The sequence below is a fragment of the Hevea brasiliensis genome, chromosome 8 (assembly GCF_030052815.1).
Source record: "Hevea brasiliensis isolate MT/VB/25A 57/8 chromosome 8, ASM3005281v1, whole genome shotgun sequence".
Lineage (NCBI taxonomy): Eukaryota > Viridiplantae > Streptophyta > Magnoliopsida > Malpighiales > Euphorbiaceae > Hevea > Hevea brasiliensis.
The window spans coordinates 95689978-95699864 of record NC_079500.1 but is presented as its reverse complement, the minus strand read 5'-3'; the positions used below and the strand labels follow the sequence as shown (position 1 = coordinate 95699864).

The 9887-nt window shown below is 29.1% G+C and overlaps 1 protein-coding gene across 1 annotated transcript; it reads right to left on the bottom strand.

The window, feature by feature from the left end:
* Nucleotides 1–1455: 1455 nt before the first annotated feature.
* Nucleotides 1456–2517, bottom strand: LOC110646662 (uncharacterized). Its single transcript, XM_021800178.2, has 2 exons — nt 1878–2517; nt 1456–1784 (listed from the first exon to the last, which is right to left on the bottom strand). The coding sequence occupies exons 1-2, from the start codon at nt 2451–2453 to the stop codon at nt 1680–1682; spliced, it is 681 nt and encodes a 226-aa protein (XP_021655870.2). The 5' UTR covers nt 2454–2517; the 3' UTR covers nt 1456–1679.
* Nucleotides 2518–9887: the final 7370 nt, after the last annotated feature.

Below are 9887 nucleotides of genomic sequence, written 5' to 3'. Positions count from 1 at the left end.
TCGTTTAGCTTGTTGAACTAAAATTGTCTGTACCGATCTAAAATTTCTCTGAATATTTTCTTGGTATTCTAATGCCATCGAAATCTCATTGACTCTTCTCTGGAGTCCCAAAAATTATTTCTCAGAATTTCCCTTGGGTTTAGGGCTACTAGCTGTGAAGACAGTAACTTTCTGTTAGGTCACCGATCGCTAGGATACTGGCTTATTTAACTTTGTTGTATTTTATTTTTAAAGTTTTTTTTTAATTTTTTTTTATACTTATTTGAATTATTTATGACTATTCACTCTAGTTTAAATACAATTTCAGACATTCTAATTGTCCGAACATACATTAATCACCAGAATAATAAAATGTACAATCAAATTAAAGTGAGGGTGTTACAATAATAATAATAATAATAATAATAATAATAATAATAATAATAATAATAAAAGAAAAAAAAGTGACAAACAATTCAAAAAGACAAAGTAGGTGTAACTATCACTATTATTTATGTGGAAAAGCGGGCACAAAGCACTAAAAGAAGAAAAACTAAGGGCTATACGTCATCCCTACTCTATCATCAACAGCCGCGGAAGGATGCCTTCAAGAGGAAGTTGCAGAAAAAGAAGAAGAAAAGAGATAAGTTGACGAGAAATTGTTCTATGCAATTATCATAAGTAGAATGAATAGAATATAACTAACGATTATAATGAGATTTATTATAATTAATAATTATAATAAAACTATTATATAAATAATAATTACATTTTAAAATTTCTCTAAATTGACCGTAACTTATAAAATAAGTAAATTTTATTGAAGAAATTATCTTGTTTATTTAGAGTATATGCTCTTTCTCTTATATATGTGTAAGGAAAATTATTTTATACATCCAATAATTAATATACCAAATACTTATAAAAAGATAATTACACATTGAATTTAGAAATGCCAAATTTATATCTTTATGAATAAATTGCATATGTATTTAAATAACTCAATAATTTGTCTAGCACCTCTTTCTCTCACATACATATTTGTAGTATCCATACTCTATGTTTTAAGGATAAATCGTAATTTTGAGAAAGTAAGGTGCACTTTGGAGCATTTTATAATTGGCCGCTTTATAGGGCTAAGTTTGGTTTTTGGCACCAATTTTTGTACAGAGGGAGGAAGACGAATTATTAGAGAGGGAAAGAAGGAAGGTTGATTAGCTAAACCGCAATTTGAGGTTCAGCCGATAGTGATTGGTGACAAAGCAAGTTCATGTGTTTTGCAATACATCAACACCTGACATTATTTGATGATCTTGGGGAATGGGGAAACCCACAAATCGTCCATTACCGGGTACCGAACTAAGCTGTCCACGTAGTCTATACCAGAAACTGAATCATTAATTCGTTTGCAAGAAACTTGTTGATTTACGAGAGATTCGCATTGGCAAACACTGTTTACGTGCTCTGGCAAAATCCTTTACGCAACAATTGATTTATTGTATATATAGATATACTGATTGTCTAAAAAGGCAAACTTGATTCCATTGTCCAGAGTAGAAAATTATAAGACAGGATACATACACGAAAACACATCAGAGCACTGAAACAACCAAAAAGACGAAAAGAAATCAAACCCATGCTTCAAACTCAAGACAAATTTTCCGAACAGCCCACTTCTAGCTCCCATGCCCAGAACAAGATCACAGATCATATTCAGTAATAACTTCCTGATTCTCCACGCTTCCAAGAAAGACTTTTGTAAGAACTGTTTTAGACTGCAAAGATTCCTTGAGTAGCTTCAAAGCCTGGCCAAATAAGAAATCAATTATATCAGCCACTCGGCTAGCTATAGCTAATAATTTTATTGGATATATACACAAAATGAATAGCTTAACTACCTCAGCCATGTCTAAATCAACCACCCTTTCTTCAAGTGCACTTAATTCCAGGATCTTGAACTTGTTGAGCAGAGTAATGCTTGATATGGAAGACATAGGGCTCACCTCCAAATTATCCATCACCATGTAAGTTACCACACCCTTCACAAAACCCTTCTCAGCAGAAGGCACCCGCTCATCACGATATCCTCTGGAAACGCAACTAGGACAAGTCCCATTTGGTTCCTTAGCTGTGTTGTTGTTACAATATCGACATTTGTATAGTTTCGTGGGGAGTTCATCACTAGACAATAAGAGAGGGACTTCAGTGGCGGAGATGGAAACTGTTGGCTTCAAAATGGATTCTTTAATTTGGCTTGTGCTCATGTAAGATTCACCGAGTTCGTCAACGCTCTTATACAGGTCCCCTAGGCAACCCACCATGTCTTGCTCTGTTAAGAGCCTAATTACAGACCCTAAAGGGAGAGTAAGAAGGTATAGAAGGAAATCGACAAAATCTTTTCCTGCTTCTGCAAAAAGAACCTTGTGGCTCTTTTTGTCTATCAGAAGCTTCAAGCTGACTTTGGATGTTGCCATATTGCGTGGATGAGGGTGACTAGAATTTGGCTTTCAAGGTTTTAATTCCTGATGCTTGTTTCTTAGAGTGAGAGGGATATTTATAAGGGTGGGCCTAGCTGGCTTCGCATAGTGATCAAAGGCACTCCTCAATTTTCTTGTTATAAAAAATAAAGATAATTGTAAAAGAAAAAAATCCATAATTTTTAAAAATATAATTTTTTTTTTAATTTTAACTCATACAATAAAAATTATTAAATAAATCTTCGGCTTTTTAACTCTTATTAATTCTACTGTATCATTATCTCACTTACAAAAACACCATATCAATTGTCACGTCCAGCTAAATAGAGTACAATTAGTAAAAATTAAAAAATACATGATTTAATTGATAATTTGTTTTAGTATGGAATATAATTGTAAAAAAATTACAAGTATAGGATTGTTTTAGCAATTTTTCCTATTCATTTTAATTTATACAAAATTTAAAATTATTTTTAAAATGAGAGTTAATTAATAATTTAATTTGAATTAATTTAATTGATCTGAAAATATTTTAACATAAAAATATAATAAATTAATGATGAAAGAAAGAAGGAAAAATGAGATATGTCACGACCCATCCTATGGGCCGGACCGGCACTAGGACCTGGGCCATCCTATGGGCCGGACAGCCTAAAGCCCCCGAGGCCCGTAGTAAGCCTAACTATTCCTCAACCCATAACCAAGCCCATAATTTAGGCCCAATATGCATATAAAATAATTTAAATTAAACTGTTATAATTTTATTTCGGGCCAACATAGCCTAGAAATTATCAGAAACTAAAATTAGGGGAGCCCAGCTCAACCCTGTTACCTCATTTATAACCATTTAAAACTCATAATTTTTTTTTTTATTTTCATTTATTAATACTAAAACTTGAATTCATACAGTCCCTGACAGGCTTAATGCTACTACTAGCACATGCGGAGTCCTAAATTACAAATTTGGAGAATAATAATACAATTAAGTAATATTTTCATAACCTTAGAGGAAAGGGACAGGTTATTCTGAAAAATGTCTCCTCCTGTGGCTTGGAAAAATATTGAACAGGAGTGAGCGTTCGACTCAGAGAGTAAAATATCAATTTTAACCATAATCTCTATAACTATCTAAAACTAATGCACCCTGTAGAATGAAATGCAACATCAGCGATAATTTCACATCATAGCAGCAAAAAGGCAATTTGGAGCACTCACACACCCAGTAATATCAATCATAATATATGGGAGCTGATCCCCTATACAGCTCTCTTAAATCCAACCTGGTGCCAGCGAAGAACTCAGCTCGGACTTCCACTTAATAACCAAATCGGGGTCCCAGCGAAGAACTCAAGCCGTGTCTACCCCGAATGACCGGGTCCCAGCGAAGATCTCAAGCCGTGTCTACCCGTCCTATCCATAGTCCACACCACATCACACGCACGCCAACGCACGCACACCGCTCCAAATTACCACAACAACATCCATGGCACTTTAACAGATATGAATGCAACATAAATCGTGCCTAGAGTTTAACTACACAGATATATGCATATAAGTGATGCATGGTCATGCTTGAACATATAATAATATCGAAATTACAATTAAAATTAATATTCTACTCACAGTACACCGATGACTATTGTGGCTGCTGGATGCAGAAAAATAGCTGATCTCGATCACCTAATAATTAAATTATAAATTTATTAGTACTAACTCAAAATAAAACTCTAAAGAGGCAATAGACAGCCTAATTCATGCCGAAAATCCGGCAGAGTTTCCCCTATACCTGGGACCTACCCAACCTGCAAAAAGGCTCAAACAACACTTCTAAATTCTCAATTCCCACAATCACATCTCATCAATATCACATGGCCCCTCCTGGGCCCTCCAAATCAGACAATACTCAAAATCTTAAAAATTACGTTTTAGTCCCTATAATTGACATTTTTCAAAAATCCACTCAAACAAGCTCTAAAAATTCTAAAATTTTGCCCCGCGGTCCTTAATAATATTATAAGGCTATTGCAAAATGAATTGTAATTTTCTAGTCACCCATGAATATTTTATTCAAGAATTTTACTCAATTCCATAAGTTTCCAACAGCTAACATATTATTAATTCAATCCAATTTAATATTCACATATTTAAACCTCCATCCTCAAGCTTCAACCAATCATATAAAATTTAAACATCTTAATTTCAAACAATCTTATATGCCTATATGCTAAAAATCTAACTAAAATCCATCCATATTTCTCAAAAATATTCTACGATCACCCAAAAATTCAACTAACACCATAGAATATCTCCAAATAATTTTACTTTAATCATATATTTTTCTTAGAATTTTTCTCCAATTTTTCCTGTTTAAGAAACACTGTATTTATGCTCCATGCATGCAGAAATAATAGAAATTGTCTTAACCGGTTTATCTGTCTCAAAAATTCCAAAAATTTATGAGGAAGCCTCTGGAAGTTGAACCATCTCCATAGCTCATCGAGCCATCACGCACCACCGCAAGACGGTGGTCAGCCGCCGGTCGCCGGCGACATTTGCCGGGTCTGATCATACCACCATGTTCCTCTCCTCTTCCTCAGTCCATATGTGGTCTCGGATCGTCGATCCAACGGTCGGATCGTCGTAGATCTGACGAAAAAGCTTGAAAAACCCGAAACTTCTCTCCTCCATATCTCACTCATCCGACCTCCATTTGCTTCAAAATTGGTATCAAAAGAAAGCTCTCGGAACAAGCTTTCCAACGCCACCGGAATCGCCTCGATCGGACGTCGGATGAAGCCGGAATCACGCCGGAAAGCCGCTGCCCACTGTGCGCGCGTTTTCTCTCTCCTCCCTCTCTTGCCGCCGTTTTCTGGTGGTTTGGCGTCGCCGGCCGGGTGGGGAACTGCTTGGGACGTCGCCGGCCGGTCACCGGAGAAAGGAAGAAGAAGAAGAGAGGAAAGGAGAGGGAGAGAAGAGAAATGGGGAAGGTCCTCCTCCCGTTTTTGAATTTTTTTTTTTTTTTTTTTTTTTGTTTTCTGGGTTGTTACAAGATATTTAAAATGACGTGAAATGAAATAATATCAAAAAATTTGTAACATGTGGATATGAAATTGGCTTTGAAACTAGTGTTGAAGGCTTAGTTCACTACAATAAATATAGGCTTTAACAATACTTTTTTAACATTATTTTATAATAATGTTAAAGTAATAAGTAACATTAAGTAACGTAATTTGGTATTAATATAACATATAATGTAATAAATAATATATATACAACATCGTGTATAACAATGCTATAAATTAATATAAAAATATTGTTAAAAGCTTTAAGTTATGAAATTTATGAATATTAATATGCTTACTGATAATTCTTATTAACAATATATTTTAAAATTTTAACAGCATATATGGTATGCTATTAGAGCCTAAATTAGTTATAGTGGTTGTTATTGTTGTTATATATTTTTTAATTAATTATATGTAATTTCTATAGTAAATATTTAAGAAAAGTTTATTTTTGTTATTTAAGAAAAATTTATTTTTATTATGTTAGGGATGATAACGTATAAAGTACTAATGAAAATTATTGTTTTTGAATCCAATTAATATTTTAAATATATGAAATCATTTCAAATTCGAATATATTATGTGAATAATATTTGAACCTATTTAAATTTATATATTTTAATTAATAATTTATATAAAATATATTTATAATTAATAATTTATATTTTAAAATTTAATAATTTTAAAAGAAATTTAAAAATAAAACCTTGTATTTTCAATTTTTTTTGTAAGTATACCCTATATTAATTAAATTATTAATTAAATTTTATACTTTTCAACTTTTATTAATTATACTCTATAGTTGACCTAGCACCTTCTCGAAGCATCTGGACATCTAATCATGCTTTGAACTCCGTGAGTAGATCTCTCCACTTAGATGGGGGTACATCATCTAAACATTTGATGTAGAGTCTCTAATAATAAAATATTATTGATAAAAATTAAAAAATTTAATATTTAATTAATATTTTTTTAATATAAAATAAAATTATAAAAATTTAAAAAATATAAAATATTTTTTAACAACCATCTCTTAACAAATATATGTATTGACAAGGGTGCGGCTATTACAACAAGATTACTAATAGTTATTGTATATATTTTAATTAATTTTATATAAATTTTAATATAAAATATTTATTTTAATAATTTATATTAAATTTATTCTTGTAATAAATCAAATTTATATTAGATACCTTATTTATCATTACCCGCAGCCAGCTGGTACTTTTTTTTCTATTCAATTCAGTGGCACACGACACAAAAGAAAAAGAAGATATTAAAAAGAAAAAGTAAGGGGTAAGTCGCGTTACTTTATCACAACATAGGCATAGGCAATCTTTATACAATTGTACCACGGTACTTGGTAAGGAAGTTATAAAAATTCTCTTATTTTTATATTTTTATTTAAAAAATTAATTTATTATATTAAAAATAATTTTTTATTTAAAATTTTTTAATTTTAATTATTATAATTTTATTTTTATACTAAAAAATAATTATAAAAAATATTTTTTAATTAAAGTTAAATTAAAAATAATACTTAATTTAAAAAATTATATTATCATATATATTTAAATAATTATTCATTAAATTTTTTTTATAAAATTTAAATTGAAAACATTATTTGATGACACAAGCTTGAATTTAAGAGTATTATGACGTCATGTACGGAGATTTTTTTATTTTTTACAGTTAAAAAAAATAAATGAAGGAAAGACGGGTTTCTGTCGGTAGTGACGAGTGGAGAAGCAAAAGTAAAAAAAAAAAATTAATTGATTGTATGGTAAACGCTCACGCAAACGGAAATGCAAGGTTAAATTGTCGTTTTATGCGTTTTAAGCCGTTAAAACTATTATTTTAAAAATAATTGTATCTTTAAAAATTAGAGAAAAATAAATAAAATTTAAATGATATACTATTAAAATAATTAATTTTATTATGGTCTGTTTATAATATTTTTAGATTATAATTGGTAAAAACATATTTATAATTATTTTCATTTATAAAAATAATAAATATGATATATTTTGGCAAAAGAAAAATTATAAACTAAATACTCTTAATAAAATAATAATAAAAATAACTATAAATGATATATTATTAATAAGCTATGATTTATATATTAATTTATAAAATGTTATTCATTCAATTACTAAATATTCTATTGGTCATCAATTATAAATAAATTAACTGAAAAATATAATATATAATTTATATTATTAATTAATAAAATATTAATAAAATTATATTTGTAATTTTTTTGAAAAAATAATAAAATATAATTTATTTTTAGTAAGAGAAAATTATAAATTAAATACTCTCAATCAAATTATACAAAAAATCATAAATAATATATATTAATAAAATTATAATTATTAAAAATTTAACTAATTTGATTACTACATTAAGGATAATTTAATCGATAATTGAAAATTAACTTTCTTAAAATATTAATTAAATTAAATTGAGAACTAAATTACCTTTGATTAAAATACATAACTAAATTTTATCGATTCAATTATTTAATTATAAGCAAATAATACATATCCCAATAAATTTAATAATATTATTATTATTAAGTTGACCTTTATTATAAAATAATATTTTAATAATTATAATTATACAATTATTTAAATTAAAAGATTTACTAAATGACAAACTGCATGTATTTTAATATATTCCCCTAATGCAAACACGCGTATTGTTAGAAAAATAATAATAACAATAGGTTTCGATCATATAGTCACTCTCTTTAAGGAAATTATGTCTTTCACTATATTGTTGTCAGATAGTTTAGACAGATCCCTCCAAGATAATAAAGTCAAAACATAATTTTAGACAGTATTTCCAAAATTCTCCTAAAAACGAATTAAATTATAATAATGTTGATTGTAAGTAGAGGCAAAGAGAAGAGATAGAAGAGAAAGAGTTAATAGATTTATGTTCAAATGATTATTTATAAAGTATTTATACCTCTTCGAACATATACAATAATTCACTTTGTATTTATTAAAATAATTATATATGTTCACTTGCACATTAAAAGAATAGATACAACTGCTGGTAATAAGCAACTTGTTTTGATGCTATTTAATGAATAGATATAACTCTTTTAATATGAAACAATTTTTTCTATCTCTAACTATTTCTAACAATTCTCCACTTAGTGATAAATGCAATCAACATGAATTAAGATTTATGCATATACAATATGTCTTTTGACTTAAACCTGTTATTAGTATAAATATTTCAAAATCTTATCAAAATTATTGGTTATATTTAAATATTAAACCATAATTCCTATATTGACAATATTGAAAATACCATACACATAAATCTTATCAACTTCTTTAACACATTTACTGTAAGCTTTAGCACCATATTATGGCCTTGCGCTACCTCCTGAATTCATAAACACTTATAAAGTTTTATTATTCAAATTTTGATAGAAGTGACATCACTTCTTGTGTTTATATGGGTGAAGTTTAAATTAAGTCATAATTAAGGATTTTTTGGTTCAAAATCAAACCTGATATTTTTATTAAAAGTAATAAATACTCAATCTTTTTTTCTTAAGCACTGCTTAATTTCTAGTGCTTGCAAACTATCACAACCTTTAAAATTGTTGAGCTATAAGAAAGGTAAAGTTCCCATTACTAGTGACAAGTCAGAAAAAATTTAGACTTATCGAACATGTGTACTACTAATCATATCCCTTGAGAGCCCTTTGGTTAATGGGTCAGCAAGAGTATTCTTTGATCTCATATAGACAACTATGATGATACCATCAGAATTCAGTTGTCTAACATACTTATGTCTTAAAGCAATATGCCTAGAGTTGTCATTATAAATCTTACTAAATGCTCTAGAAATAGTAGCTTCATTATTACAGTGTAAAGAGACTGTTGGCATTGATTGTGGTCACAACTTTATATCTAGCAATAAATTTCTCAGCATTCTGCCCCTTTGCTTATATTATGGAATGAGTGATGCATGTCTGTTTCTTAGAAGCCCAAAAAAATAACTCCTCCGCCTAAAGTTAATATCCAACCAGATATAGACTTATTATCATTAATACTAGTTATCCAACTAGTATCACTATATCTTGAAAGTTTACAAACAACAAAAGTATTATTTGGCCTAGTATAATGCATCGCATACATCAAACTATCAATTGCACTAGGATAGTCTAATTGACTTACAGATCTTCCTAATTTTTCAACTAATTCATTAGAAACATCAAAAGGAGTATTAGCTTCTTTAACACCTAAATGATTATACTTGGAAAGAATCTTATCAATATAATGAAATTAACTCAAAGCAAAACCCCCATTGTGTTTTTTAATTTTGATACCCAGGATAG

Excerpts from the sequence above, each read along its gene's own strand:
- LOC110646662 (XM_021800178.2), bottom strand. The coding sequence starts at position 2,453 with ATGGCAACATCCAAAGTCAGCTTGAAGCTTCTGATAGACAAAAAGAGC. Across the intron at positions 1,785-1,877 it reads TTGATTTAGACATGGCTGAG|GCTTTGAAGCTACTCAAGGA; the intron begins GTAGTTAAGCTA and ends TTATTTGGCCAG.